Source organism: Mesoplodon densirostris, chromosome 17 (genome assembly GCF_025265405.1).
Source record: "Mesoplodon densirostris isolate mMesDen1 chromosome 17, mMesDen1 primary haplotype, whole genome shotgun sequence".
Taxonomy (NCBI): Eukaryota; Metazoa; Chordata; class Mammalia; order Artiodactyla; family Ziphiidae; genus Mesoplodon; species Mesoplodon densirostris.
The window spans coordinates 66,326,787-66,342,480 of NC_082677.1; the positions used below are offsets into that span (position 1 = coordinate 66,326,787).

The 15,694-nt window shown below is 51.3% G+C and overlaps 1 protein-coding gene across 1 annotated transcript in view; it reads right to left on the minus strand.

Annotated features, from left to right (window-relative positions):
* STK24 (serine/threonine kinase 24) overlaps nt 1-14,287 on the minus strand; it is a 104,306-nt gene extending 90,019 nt beyond the window's left edge. Inside the window, exon 1 of the mRNA XM_060079578.1 lies at nt 14,151-14,287. Coding sequence (XP_059935561.1) covers nt 14,151-14,192 — 42 coding nt within the window. The 5' untranslated portion in view covers nt 14,193-14,287. The remainder of the gene's footprint in view (nt 1-14,150) is intronic.
* Nucleotides 14,288-15,694: the final 1,407 nt, after the last annotated feature.

Consider the following 15,694-nt stretch of genomic DNA (forward strand, 5'->3'; position numbering starts at 1 on the left):
ACGCAGAGTCTCTGTGGGCCCCCATCCACACGTAGGGTCCTCTCTTTAGGACACAGCTGTCACAGGGGCAAGGGGCCCAGCATGAATACGTAATACCCCTTGGTGAGTGTCTGGCTTACTGACGTAAGTGAAGCAATCACCTACAAATACTCATGAAATAACCACCACAGTGCTTTCCAGTGACACTGTTGTGGGAGGAGGAGGATGGCTAAGTTTTCCTTCTCCAAAGGCAAAATGAAGGCAGCAAGGTAATTCTATCCAACCAGCAGAACCAAACGGGAATGTACTCTGGCTAGAACTCCGTGTCCTAAGGATGGGGCATGCCTTACCTCAAAGAGGTGAGTCAGAAATGCCATTAAAATCATCACAAGGAAATTTCGTGAAAATGGGGGACGATATTTACCATCCAATTCTGAGTGGAAAACAATGTAGGAAACAATGCCTGGAAAACAGCTCTATTCAAGTAGTGGGATTACAGACGCTTGTGCTTTAAAAACAGTTTAGTGGGGGATGGACTGAGGGGTGTTTTTCCATTTCTGCACCCATCTTCAGACCCCCACTTCACACTGTCTTTTACAAGACTATGTGCAGACAACATGGCCAGTCTGGGGAGGGAGCTCCAACCCTGCAGCAGACAAGCACCCAGAAGCCCTCCCTCAAAGGGCCTTCGCAGCACACAGCCCCCGAGAGAAACGAGAGGGATCACCGCTGCTCTGATGCACAAGGACGAATCAAGAGAGGGATCATTTTTTTAGAATTTAAACACCGCCTTATTTAGTGGCTGTACCTAACATATTAAGAAATAATCTATGCAACAGGCTAGGTATAAAAACATTGAGAATTTTACCATTTTAAAAAGGCTTAAGGACTTCCCTGGTGGCACAGTGGTTAAGAATCCGCCTGCCAATGCAGGGGACACGGGTTCGAGCCCTGGTCTAGGAGGATCCCACATGCCGCGGAGCAACTAAGCCTGTGCGCCACAACTACTGAGCCTGTGCTCTAGAGCCCGCGAGCCACAAGTACTGAGCCCGCGAGCCACAACTACTGAAGCCCGCGCACCTAGAGCCTGTGCTCCACAACAAGAGAAGCCACCGCGATGAGAAGCCCATGCACCGCAAAGAAGAGTAGCCCTCGCTCACCGCAACTAGAGGAAGCCCACGAGCAGCAATGAAGACCCAACGCAGCCACAGATAAATAAATAAAAATAAATAAATCTAAAAAAGAAAAGAATGATTTGTAACTTTAAAAAAATAAATAGATAAATAAAAGGCTTAAGGGTATTTTACCACCTTCATAACAATTAATTTTCAGGACCTTGAGGGTTTCGTTCCTTTTGGAAATATAAGAGAAATAAAAAAATAAAAACACATTTTAGATGCACAAGCATATATGATATTTATTTATTTATTTTGGGAGAAAGGCTGAGAAAGTCTTGTCTCAAGAAGCATTTTGCTTCACATAAGCAGTAGTTCATCCAAGAGAAAGAGGATATGTAGATCCCTGGGAAAACTGCTTTTCCATTAAAAACTATTTTAAACCATGTGATCACTTTCAACTATGACTGCTTCACGGTATGGGAAATGGAGCTCCATCCCGCAATAGCCAGGGCCACAGCTTCGCGCTGCTGGTGGTAACAGCCCCAGGCCTGTTGCGGAGGGTGGCCTGAGACCTCCACCACTGTCAGGTGTACAGATCCCATCACATCCTGCCCGCTGCACAGATAAACACAGGCAGCCTGTGTCACCAGGCCAGGAAACGCAAGCAGTTTCACTTCATGTAAGCACTTCATTTTTTCTTGAAAAAGACAATTGGGAGGAAGGCATTCTGAATGACACAAACAGGGGTTTTTACAAACACTTCAAATTCTTTATTAACAAAGGAAAGAGAAGAGCCCAAACCTCATAACTACCTTTCCAGACACAGTCCATCCCCTAAGTCTGCTTAATACGCCATTTACCCTTATACTGGAAAAAGCCATCCACAGCGAACTGCAAAAAAAAAAAGTCTCCTACTCCCCCCAGAACCATCCTCAAATAAGCAAGTCCAGTAAGATCAAAGTCTAGCTAATCACAGTACACTCTAATAAAAGACTGCTAATACAGAAATACAGATCATTTTTTTGAATTAAAAATCAAATCAACTGGGCTTCCCTGGTGGCGCAGTGGTTGAGAGTCCGCCTGCCGATGCAGGGGACACGGGTTCGTGCCCCAGTCCGGGAAGATCCCACATGCCGCGGAGCCGCTGGGCCTGCAAGCCATGGCCGCTGAGCCTGCGCGTCCGGAGCCTGTGCTCCGCAACAGGAGAGGCCACAACAGTGAGAGGCCCATGTACCGCAAAAAAAAGTCAAATCAACTATTTATACATATTTCTACATAAAAGCACAAAATCTCTGACAACCCAAACATTAAGAAGACTATTGGTCCACAACAGTATTCTCAGTTCAGAGACACATGTACATCTTCAGTTAAGTGCTAAGCGGAACAACTACGAGAAAAGCAGCTCAATTTTGCCCCAAGGAGGCCACTCGTTTCCTAGTTGTCCCCTCCCTCCACCAGCAGGTGTTCCTCACGGGCCTACATCATGGGGGAGCTGGACGGACTGATGGTGGGGACCTTCCCTGAAGGTCTGCCCTTACAATCCAGTTAAGAAAAAAAGGCAACAGAACACAAATACTAACGGCCCACCAGGGGTTACCGGGCAGAGGGCTCTGGGGCAACCCTGCGGGGCAGGCAGGCTCTCCCGCGGGGCGAGGGGGTGGGAACGCAGCGCACAAGGAAGCCAGGTAGGAACACGAGGCCCTGAGTTCTGAGCTGGAGTTTATGTTTGGTCAGGAAGCCACCCAAGGTTTTTAAGCAGGGAGTGACATGATGAAAACAGCTGAGAGATGATCCCGGGAATGCTGTGGAGGAGCTTCAGGCTCAGGGCTTCTGTTCTGGTTCAGGGTTTTCCAAAAGAGCCATGAAGGCTAGTTCTGAGAGATGCATTTCTTAAAAAATAAGGTTCCAAAGTCAAAAGGACATGGAGCACACATCTTCCTCTGCCCCCTAACAGGTGTGCAATACCTGCTACCATAGTAAAAATTCTAACAATTCTTTCAATTAAAAAGCCTATTCAGGGCTTCCCTGGTGGCGCAGTGGTTGAGAGTCCGCCTGCCGATGCAGGGGACACAGGTTCGTGCCCCGGTCCGGGAAGATCCCACATGTCGCGGGGCGGCATGAGCCCGTGAGCCATGGCCGCTGGGCCTGCGCGTCCAGAGCCTGTGCTCCACAATGGGAGAGACCACGGCAGTGAGAGACCCGCGTACCGCAAAAAAAAAAAAAAAAAAAAAAAAAAAAAAAAAAAGCCTATTCAATTTTCAAAGTTAGACCTGTGGTTCCGAAACCAGTCTCTGAAATACACGCCCTAAGTCGCAAGCACTGACTTTCCGTGACTTTCCACTGAGCTGCTCTTCAAATGGGCACCGCTGTACGGTGCTCCCAGGGGGAGCAACAGGGATTTAAGGATTTTTAATTTTGCAGTGCAGCGCTGCTCAAAGTGTGGTCCCTGAGGCAGCCACACACCTGGCAACTTGTTAGAAATGCAAACTCCACCAAGCCCTCCAGGTGACTGAGGAGCATAAACGCTGAAATCTCAAAAGCACTGTTAGATTATAGTGTACTTTTTTCAGTTAATATTTCTGCACAGTTCAAAACAACCTGGGCAACACCTGAGATGTAACAAACAGAAATCAAAGGCTGTCATCCCTCCCCAAGGGCAGCATGAGGGCTCAGCAGAGACAACGACGAGAAACAGAACAGGGACCAGTCACCTCCCCCCACTCCCACAATCCTAAATTCCAGGAAGTCAATTAAGAATAACACTGGGGGGCCTCCCTGGTGGCGCAAGTGGTTGAGAGTCCGCCTGCCGATGCAGGGGATACGGGTTCGTGCCCCGGTCTGGGAGGATCCCATATGCCGCGGAGCGGCTGGGCCCGTGAGCCATGGCCGCTGGGCCTGCGCATCCGGAGCCTGTGCTCCGCAACGGGAGAGGCCACAACAGTGAGAGGCCCACATACCGCAAGGGGAAAAAGAAAAAAAAAAGAATAACACTGGGACATGAACAAAGTCTTCTTCAAACGTGAAAAAACAAAATCACGTAAATAAAAGTGACCAAAATACCACGAGTGACCAGCCCTGAACTGGGCTGGTCTCAGGGAAGCTGGATGCACAATTTGGTCGTGAAGGAAACAGCAGCCACGTCGGGGGCGGGGGCACTCTGGTGGAGGGAGGAAGAAAACACAAACACCAGCACCAAAAGTCAGGGAGTCGGGGCTCTGCTCTCAGGGCGGGAGCCTTAGTCGAGTTGCATTAAGCCTCAGTTTTCTCATCTGTAAGACTGGTCTAACAGCCCTTCCCTCAGCAGAGGCCCCGAGGATTAGCCAAGGGCATAAGCTGCTCCTCCCTCCCTCCTTGTATTGGAAGGAGCGCAATAAAATTTAGTTCCCTTCCTACAAGGCTCCCACTAAGAGCATCAACATGGGAGCGCCAAAGGACCACTTACTTTTCCCACTTATCTATTCCGGTAACACAGTGCAGCAGAAAGAAAAAGCCACCCGCCTCCTGGTAGGAACTGCTGAGGAACTGAGCAATTCTTTGTACTTACATATCTTTTTCTTTTTAAATTACCTCTCAAGAAATGTTTGGTACAATGAAAGGGCATCAAACACAGGAAAGAAATGCTCAAACAAGACCTTTCTACAGCAGGTTCTCAGTTCACCAGGAGTTCAGGTAGCAATTTAACAACTTTGAGTCAACCGCACTGAACTTGATCTTAAAGTGATGCTGGGACACTGTGCCTAAAATAGCTGCTGACCAACACCCAGTCCCCAGGTTCTGGATTACTTTTCATTTCCACTCGTTTATCACTGTACCTTTCTACCTCCAAAGGTACTCTGTTCTAAGTAGGAAGCACACTCTTGGAGCCACGTATCCACTAACGCGAGCATTTGAGGAACAGCACTGAGCCACGCCCGGGATTCCCGAGTCCAAGGCACCCAGTCCCCAGACACATGCAGACTGGGTCCCCCAGGGGCACCTGACCCACCCTGGCGGTGGCGTTGCCAGCTTCCCAGGAAGCCTACACTCAATCCCAAGACCAAGGCTGCACCCCCAAAACATCAGTCTACTTAAGCAAATGTTCCTCCAACAAGATACCATGGGGCGCCCTGAAAACAGTTCTGTGCCCACAGAATCCCGAGACTAAAAAATGAGAGACAGAGGGGAAGAAAGCATTCAAGTCGGGGAGGTGGAGGTCACAGACAGACACATGGAAAAAAGAGGGTGTGTGTACACTGCCTTTTTCTCACAGAGAGAAACCAGAAGGCATCACATGATGAAGAGGACAGCGGCTCAGGAGTCCCTCCCTGCCCCATGGGCAGGGCAGTCCTGACTTTGGAATTCAAATTCTGTTCATTCATCTATAAATTGAAGAGAGTGATTTCCAGGTAGAGAGCACACGCTGAGCATAAGATCTACTTTGGTCAATCCTGAAACACCACTGAAATCACAGTATAAAGGGGGTTTTCTTAAAAAAGGCTTTAAACCTCCATGTACCAGGAGGGGAGAGAACACCCACGGCAAGAAAATTCCAGAAGCTGGAAAGCGGGTGGTGGAAAGAAAGATGGGGAAGACGGCAAATGCTAAGCTCGAGGCAGGGAAAGCAGAGAATCAACTGCACCCACCCTGCCGAATCCCCAGGGGAGCAGTGACTGCAAGTCCTGCAGAAGCGGTGGGACACCCAGACGGCCTGCCCGCTGCCCACAGCCAGGAAACTGCCCCGTGCCTCCCCAGGAAAGGAAACTGAAAGCATGTTCTCTGCAAAGGAATATGGAAGGTTTCAGGAGCGGGAGAGAAACTACACGGGGCACTGTGCCCGCTCTCGGCGCCTTTCCTCATCCAGAGCATCCAGAGCGAGCCTCAGGCGGGAGGAGGGACCACGAGCGGACAACCACCAGCCCACAGGCAGCAGCCGGAAGGCTCACGGGAAGGCTTCTGCAGGGAGGCACAATGCATAAAAAGTGGTAAAAGGGCTTCCCTGGTGGCGCAGTGGTTGAGAGTCCGCCTGCCGATGCAGGGGACACGGGTTCGTGCCCCGGTCCGGGAAGATCCCACATGCCGTGGAGCGGCTGGGCCCGTGAGCCATGGCCACTGAGCCTGTGCTCCGCAACGGGAGAAGCCACAACAGTGAGAGGCCCGCGTACCGCAAAAAAAAAAGGGCGATAAGAAACTGAAATAAGCTGTTCCTCACCTCTCATGCCCACTAGGAGCGCCTACATTACTGGGGTTAAAAAAGCCCCAGTCAGGATTCAGACTTCCAACCAGCTTGTCCCCTACTCTGAAATATGAGTGGACATTCGAGGGTGGCCTCTACCACAAAAAACAGAAACCAAAACCAACAGGGGGGCAAAGGAGCCGTGGGGGAAGAGAATCTATTCCGAGGGAAAAAACAACATAACTACAATTAACATACTCAGGGAGATGAGAGCAGATATTTCGACTGAAACAAGAAAGCAACAACATTCAGAGAATCAAAAAGAGCCCTCACAATTTAAAAAGCAAGAGCAGAAATGAAATACTCTTTGGAAGAGCTGGAAGATAAAGTTGAGACAATCTCCCAGAAAGCCAAGGAGAAAAGACAAAGAGATGGAAAATAGGTTTCAAAGGGTAAGAATACTTGAGGACCAGTCCAGAAGGTCCAGCATCCAAATAATGAGTTTAAGAAAGGGTGAACACAGGAAATGGGAGAGGGAAGGGAACCAAAGAAACAATTCAGCAAAAAGACCTGAGTTGTCTGATGAAGGGCCTATGAAGTACCTGTCACAGAAAATAAAAGAAGACCCACATCAAGACACATCATGATGAAACTTCAGATTACAAAGAAAAAATTCAGATCTTATGAAATTCAGGAAAAATGAAACAGCTTGCACGCAGAGATTCCGGTATCGGTGTGGTGTTGCATTCCTCAACAGCAACACTGCAAAAGCTAAAACACAGTGGAGCCGCTGTCACAATGCTGAAGGAAATAATTTCCACCCCATGACTAAACACCATGTCAAAATATCAGTCGAGGGGAAAGGCAAAAATAAGAAACGTGCAGATACCCAAGACCTCAAAAAAACCTATCTCCCATGCACCCTATTCACAGGAAGGCCACGACAAGATACGCTCCACCAGCGCAGTCATGGAGACCAAGAAAGATGGCAGGAGACACAGAAAACAAGCCATCCCGAGAGAGCAGCCCAAGGAATCCCGAGGATGCAGGCAAAGAGGACAAGGGACGGCAGAGGGGATGCCAGCGATACAGGTTAGGAGGCTCATAGGAAGGAGTCTCCCTCCAGAGGAGCGAAATGGACAGACAACCTGTGTGCTTCACCTGAAATTCCCAAGAGGAGGTTTCAACAACTGGCGGTGGGTTTGGGGTTGAATAAGTTACAAGTGCTGCTACAGAGTAAATGTTTATGCCCCCTCCCCAAAATCATATGGTGAGACCCAACCCTCAATGTGATGGAGGTCATCAGGTCATGAGGGTGGGGCCCTCAGGATTGGGATTGCTGCCCTTATAAGGAGACCTCCCAGAGCACCCCCTCCCCCTTTGCCCTGTGAGAACACAGCCAGAAGCGGGCCCTCAAAAGACTGAAAATCTGCCAGAGCCTTGATCTTGGGCTTCCCAGCCTCCAAAATTGTGAGAAATGTTTGTTGTTTAAGCCACTCAGTCTACAGTATTTTGTAACAGCGGCCCAAACAGACTAAGACAATTACATTTCCAAAAAAATAAATAAATAAACTTCCTAACAAGATGTGAAAAGTAATCCTGGTTTACTCATGGCTGGCTGGGCTTCGTGTTTCCAGTCACGTTAATATACACACGAATCTAACTGAAGTCACCAACGTGAGTGCACTGGGCAGAGGGAGGGGAGGGACACGAGAGCGAAGGAGGCAAGGACACGAGAACTAAATCCTCATCTTCAGGGTCCAAAGTCTACTGACAATGCCTGAAACCAGGGAAAAAAGAAACAGCGATTTTTAAATGCTCTCTGTGAACAAAGAAGTAACAACAACAACTGCCAGCACAGAGGATGGAAGGGGCTGCCTTGGGAGGGGGTGAGGGGAGGAAATGGAAGCCAAGGGCAAGGAACCGCTCTCTCCCAACAACCCTTACCACGTGCGTAACTTTTCAAATAAAAACTAAACAAAAATCCTAAGTAATTAATAGAAGACAAAGGATTTGGACCTACACGGTCCTTTCAAATCTTAGGGCCAGAAAGTCTTTTTAAAAACAGGAAGAGACTTAGTGGGAAGATAAACACGGGCTACGTATTTGGTAAGCATTAATGTAAAACTCGAAAAGTTCCCACAACGTATTCAGATACCAACAGGGCTCCTTCTACTGACCAAGACCCTCCTGAAAATATAATGCAAGGTCTGTAAGTGGACAGTGCCATCCCCAGGGGGGGTGCACACCAAGTGCCTTTGTAACCCACAACCGGGATGCTTTACGCTTTGTCGCAAGCAAAGGTGCATCTCATCTTATTTTCCCTCCTCTAAATCTTGGAAACCAGGGAGCCATTTAGGATTAGGAAACGCGGCATCCACCCCAGGAGCCAGGTGCTGTAACAGCTCTGTTTTTCTCCTTCTCAAAGCATTGAGCTCTGAGAGTTTGAAAGGTACTGCACTGCAAAAACAGGAGTACGGCAGGGAAACGATCAGTCGGATGACAGTGCTTGACTCTGAGTGGCAATAGAGGGGTAAGAGTCGACTTCTATTTCCTGCGCTCATACCCGCCACAAGATTCCATTAATGATAACAATGCAGAGTCCAAGCACCAAAAAAAGCCACAGCAGGACTGGGTTGGGTGTGGTCCATTTCCTGTAGGTATGGAGTTTCCGAGCAGGCAATTCTGAATCACAGGGAGAAATCACCCAAAAAGAGAGCAAAGCGGCCCAGAGATCCTCAGGCTCCTGGACCCTGGCCTCAGTGTGACTGTAAAATGCACTAGGAAGAAGCAACAGCTACCAACAGGCTCATTTCTTCAGCAACTCCTCACACTGCATCTCGTACCAAAGTCCGAGAAAACCTGTTCAACCCAAAAGCCGTGTCAAGTCGCATCAAGGAAGTAAAGTCTGCTCCGCACACCAGAAGAGTTAACTCAAAGAGGACCGCAAAAATGACAAAAAGGAACGAGAAAGCAACGATGCCACTTACCCGAAACTGCCCTCCGCCGGGACACGGTGCTGCGTTAGCAGCCTAGAAAAATCGAAGCTGACCAATTTCTACTTGAAGGTCACTGGTTGTACGCGAAGTACTATCAAGAACACTCCCTGATACGGGATCAGAACCAAAATGTCCTGGACTCCTCCAAGGTGTTTTCTATTTTAATCTTCTGACGACCCTCCCCCTCCAAAACTGACTTTAAGCAAAACAAATTCTTAACACTGTTAAATTTTGGTGATAGAGAAGAGGGAATATGAAGTCTTGAAATGGGTACTAAAAAAAACACCTTAAATATAGGCTACTAACAATAACAGAGAATGTGTCTTTATTTTCCTTATAGCATAGAGCATGGGAAAACGTCAAAAGCAAGGAGCGTGAAGGAGAGTAATAAAGACTATAAAATGTTGGCTAAGAGTTCACATTACAAGGTTTGAGGCAACCTTGCTGAAAGGTCCACCTGCGCTGCGTGCGGACACGAGATCCTCCCACCATTCAGCCTCCTCCTCTCGCCATCCTGGGGGCCTCTCGCCCAGAAAGCCGCCAGCGCTCCCAGCATCCTCCCACCTTGGCCCACCACGTGCCCAGAGGAAGCAGTGTCCGGACAGTGCGCTGCCCTAGGCGGCGGGGAACGCAGGCGCCCCCCCGGCTGCCGCCCCTCCAGCTCCAGGGCCCCGGCTGGGCGCCGCGAGTCCGCCCTCGCACCCCGCGCCCTGCTCTTTGCGCACCGCTCCCCAGCTCACCTGAACCTTCTGGGGAGAGCACCCCAGTCGGCGCTCGCTAGGCTGCTGACCTCCTGAGCACCAGCCAGAAGGAGGGTCTCACCTACGCCTGCCGCGGCTGCTGGAGAAATGCGCCGCGAGGACGCGGCTCCTCGTCCAGGCCAACGCTGGACCACATTCGACGGGTCAGCCTGGCCCTCAAGGTGCCTTCAGGGCCTCCACCTCACAAATACCCTGAACGAGCACACCCGCGGAGGAAAAAGCACCAGAGCTCTTAAGGCAAGATTAAATGCAGCTGTCCTTCTGTTTGTGTTCACTTCCCAGATTTCCAGAGCACACAGGTTTCCCCAGGGTAAGCAAGCGCACTGGAGAAAAGTTCCCAACGCACCCAAACTGGCCATTAAACATTTCTCTCTCTCCCCACACAGAGAGGCATTCTCAGCAAAGGTCTCCCCAAGCAGCCAGAGAAACACACAGATGATGTTAATAAGTAGGGACTTTGCGTTTTCCAGCTGTTCCTGTAAACGGTCTGTACTTTCAAATGAGAATATCTTACATGTATGACATCCTCAAAACATGCTAAACTAACTCAGGCCCTGTCATACATGTTACATATCAAATTAGTATAATTCAGCCAGCTGTGAAATCAATTTAGTTTTGCAACAGCTCTTTTTTTGTCTTCTTAATAAAATGCATCACACAACAGTGCGTCACAAGTAGTGAATATTAGGACTGTCTTCTGAAACTTTTACTTTCAGGTCTTGATGTAAAATATATTTCTCACATGGGTCACGGTCCAGAACAGGTTTCAAGCGACCGATAAAATTCCGTTATAGAAACTTAAAAGCCAAAATCGAATTCTTCTTAAATGACCACTTATGCAGCTGAAGGCTGATGGACGCTGCTGCCCACAGCTGGAGCTGAATTAAATCGAGAGAAGCAACAAATGTTCAGTGAAGGACAGGGAGTAGTTCAATCCACAACTCAACCGAATTTCTTTATGTCTATTCGTAGTTACTACATCCAGTTCATAATTTCTATTTTTTCCCCCATGCTAATATGAAACTGGGGTGTGGGAGGTTTTTTAAAAAAAAAAAGGAAAGGCCCCTGGCAGCCTTCATGAAAAGGTTATTAAAAAGGATCACTCAGGGCTTCCCTGGTGGCTCAGTGGTTGAGAGTCCGCCTGCCGATGCAGGGGACACGGGTTCGTGCCCCGGTCCGGGAAGATCCCACATGCCGCGGAGCCGCTGGGCCTGTGAGCCATGGCCGCTGAGCCTGCGCGTCCGGAGCCTGTGCTCCGCAAAAGGGGAAACCACAGCGGTGAGAGGCCCGCATACCGGGGAAAAAAAAAAAAAAAAGGATCACTCAACTCACTCAGATTTACAGTCATCAACCCTCACCGAGCACCCGGCACAACAGTGTTCAATAACGGGTGCTGATTGAACAAATAAAATACCGTATTTTAATTTCTTCAGCAAACCCAAGTTGGAATGAAATAAGCATTACTGTTTCCTAGAGTTAAAATAAAGCAATAATACAGCATGGTGAGTAAGAGAATGGGTCCTGAGGGCAGGGAAGACCTGGTTTCCAATCACAACTTTGCCCCATAAGGCACTATCTCACCTTGGTCAGTTCAGTCTCTGCTGGTTTCCACATCTAGAAAATGGCATACATTACACCTGTGCCTCAAGCAGTACCAATAAGAATCAAGAGGCATAAAAATGATTTGCAAGACAATGAAAAGGATGTTTCCACTGAAATTATGCTGTCATTCAGGTTTATTTTTTAAGCATCTTTGCCTAGGCTGCCTGAATTCCCTCTGCTGTCTTTCTGAAAATTTTAAGCCAACTCCTTACGAACCCTCATCAGGAGATGAGAGAGGAAAAAAGGGAGGTTATGGGATGTATCAGGACACAGCACAGGAGGGTTAGTGCTTCTTTCCTCCTGTTTTAGCCTGGAGAGCAGTCGGAGGCAGGTGTGCCTTTAATTTAATCCTCAACAACAACTCTGAGGAAGGCCTCCCTGGGCAGCAACAGCTGCCGATTCAACGTAGGAAATAAATGTGCTGGTTGTTTTTCTTTTGGAGTGGAAGGGAGAGGGAAGGAATGTTCTTCCCCAAATGGCACACTAAAAACAATCATCATACAGTGTGTAGGTGCACTTAAATACAGGGATGACTCTGTCAGAAGCCACCTTCATGCCCCTAAAACTGTAACAGCTGAAAATTCGGTTGTTTCAACCCAACAAAAATTTATCAGCCTTTACACTGAGAAAGCAAAATAAAAACAGTTCCCTTGTATCACTACCTAGGAAATACATTTGGGAGGCCAAATTATTAAAAGAAACGTACCTTCTTTTCCCAAGATTTAAGAATTCTGGCCCACACTCTTGAAGAAAAAAATTAAAAGGGGAGGACAAAAGGAGTGTTGAGACTAGACACCACCTGGTGACCATCTGATACTGACTTCAGGGCACCAGCCAGCGAGGCTTTAAGTACCTTTTTAAACTGATTCGCTTTCCACAAAAGCTGAATACCTCCATGGTAAACTCTAAGTGAGGCAAGTGTGCTAGATTACAACCTGATTAACAGTATAAGAGTCTGTCTAAAGAAAGTACACAGCAGATGTATTTTTTAATCATTACAAGAGGCCCTTCTTGCTCTACTGGTCAGAAATAATTTTTTACCCAGTTCACCCTGCCTTCCTGTCTCTAAATTCAAACCAAACCAAACCAAAGCAGGAATTTTTAGGAAATACCAAGAAACCACATCTGATTTTTACCTAGCGGTCAGCAGAAGCTGAGGTTTTAAATGCGTGTTGAGTTTAACAGCTCTTTACATGAGATTCAAGGACAGCTTTCTTCAAGCACCGTCAAGTTATTAATGTTAACTGTTACAACATTTTTTTTTAAAGAGGCTACAATTCTGGTAACTTTGTGTTCTTATTTTTCTAGATATCAAACCTGAACAATGAAATCGTTTTCTTTTTCAGATTTAGAGGGAGAGAAAGAGAGAAATGCTCTCTCTTTAAGGAGGGGGGCAGATTCCCGGCTCCTATGGAGTCCAGGTCTGAATACTGCACTTCTCAGCCCTCAAGGGGGGGGGGGGGCGGAGAAAATGAGCCCGTAGAAGGCTGGAAAATAGACAGTCCACTGGGATACTTGTGTTTGTTTTCTTAAAGCTCCCTTGCTCGGCTAACCCGGGAGAGCCAAACTTTAAAGACATTCTCTAACTGTACCGTCACATTTTAATCCCAAACATTTTGCCCCCATTTACGCGCTTACAAACATTACAAATTAGCCAAGAAGGACGGTGGTGTTAGCTTTCAAAGGGCTAAAAACAGTCCCCGATGGCGAAAAACCTTAAAGCATCCGTGTAAATTTGAAATTCAACTTCTCCCCCTTTACCCCACTCCAAAAAAAAGTCACTGGGAGGCCAAGAGGCCACAAAGTGGCAACGGAGAGGATTTACTGGGAAGGGACTCAGCTGGATCCAATCAAGACTCCAAGCCAAAGCCCCGAGTCCCGGGATCCACACGCTGTGCCATCGATTCCTTCTTCCAGAAGGGCTGAAGGCTCGCACTTTCCCCTCCGTCTGCACCGGGAGGAAACGCGCGGAACAGACGCGCTGGAAGTGGAGCTGGCGGTGGCACCTTCCTCCACCCCGCCCTGCCTCCTCCGCCCTCCGCGCCCGGGACGAGCCGTGGCGCGCCCGAGGCCCTCCCCCGCCCCTCAACTTTACCGCCCCCTCGCCGAGGGGAACCCGGGCCTCCACCGACCCCCGCCCGCGCCGGGGCCCTGAGAACGAGCCGGGCCTCCGAGGGCATTTCTCCACATCACTTCTCCCCGGGAATGGGCCGGCGCGGGGCCTGCGGCTCGGGAGGCCCCGGGGGGAGAGGGAAGCGAGGAGGGCGCAGCGGCCGGCAGCCCCACATCCCCCCCCTCGACCGCCGCGACTCCCGGCCGGCGAGGGCCGCCTCCGGGCCGCGGCCCCCAGGCCCCTGCACACACGCACCCGCGTCCGCTGGGCAGGGCACCCCGGGCGCTGCGAGCACGACGCGGGAGGCCGGCGCGACCCCGGAAGGTGCAGCGTGGTGGGGGGGGCCGTGTTTACACCGCCAAGTTCCCCGCTTCCGCCCCGGCCCGCGCATCCCTCCCTCCCCTCGGCGGCCCGGTCCTTGCCTACCTGCATGCCGGGCAGGCCCGACTGCACCGGGGAGTGAGCCATGGCGGTCAGGACGGCCACTTCCTGGGACGGGACGGCCGGGCCGCGGCGATCCGCGCGGGCGACGAGGCCCGCGGGCCGCGCGCAGCCCTCGGGCGGCGGGGCCGGCCGGAGCCCGAGGCCACCCCAGCCCCCGCGGGTCCCGGGCCGGGCGGCGGGCTCAGGGGCGAGCGGCGGGCCTCGTCTCCATGCACCGCACTGGGGAGGGGTTGCGAGGAGCGCGGGGTCTCCCCGCGAGCTGCCGCCGCTACTGCTGCTGCTGCTGCTGCTGCTGCTCGGCTGGAACCTGGCGGCCTGGGCCCAAGCGTTGGCCGCCTGGAGCCGGAGTGGACGGGCACAGCCGGCCGAGCCCGCGAGCGCCGAGCCCGGAGCGCGCCCCGCCCCGGCCCGGCCCCCGCGCCCGCCCCCGCGGCCCGGCCGGGGACCCCGCCCCGCGCTTCCGGGAGGGGGAGGAGGCTCGCGGCCGCCCGGCGCCCTAGGCCGCAGCCGCCTGCGCCGCAGCCTGCTGGAGCGGGTGGAGGTCCGCGCGTCTCCGGCGGGCTGCACCGCCTCGCAGCCGCCGGGGCGGGGCGGAGCGGAGCGGGGAGGTGGACGGGCGGGTGCGGGGAGGGGGCATCAGTTGAGGCGACCCCCCGGCGAGTGGAGCGCGGGGACCGGTCCGAGCCGGGGGTGGACCACGTGCCCATCCCGCCCCCCAAGTACGGGCCGGTCGGGCGCCCAGCGGGTCTGGGCGGTGAGGGCGCGGTGAGTACCAGCTCTTACTCTACCATCTCTCTCCTGCCCTCCACGCCAGCCCACCCCTCTCCGCCCGGCCCCGGGGCAGCGGGCTCCAGGCGACCTTCCAGAGGGCAGAGCCTCGGGCAGGGGGACCTCGGGAGGGAGAGTGCCCAGCGGAGCCTCAGCCAGTGGCCGGTTCAAAACTACCAGGGCGGAGCTTCTTCGGTGTCTGGGTGAAGTTTCCAGCCAACCCAAGGAGGAAAGCCGGAGGGGAGAGGCCGAGAGCTGTTAATTCCCGGTGCTTTGGCTGCTGGAAAACAGCCCGCTTGGAATGCTAGGAGCTGTAAACTTAGCTAAAAAGTGAGGGGGGTTGAACCCCACCATCTCTGGGCTCCGGACCAAGGCGGGGGCGTCCACCCACGAGAAGGGAAAATGGGTGAGGGAGGGGCAAGGAGGAAGGGAAGACAATGGAAGGAAACCGTGTCTACACTTACCCCTGGCCCTCTCCCGCTCTTTCGGCTGCCTCCACCTTTTAGCCACCTCTCCTCCAACTGCAGAGGAAAGAAATAAGAAGGAATGAGTCAGTGCTGCCTTCAGAAAGTAGTATTTTATTTACAACGACAAACAGTGGCAGCCACTGAAGTGACCTGCTGCTTCCCGGGTTGCTAGGACCCTGGCATTTCATTCATGCCCATGAATGCCCTCGTTGCAGCACGGCTGGGCGAGGTTGGACATACAAAAATGAGCCCCTGAGAGTTCACAGACTATTGGAAGAACCTAAAAAGTCC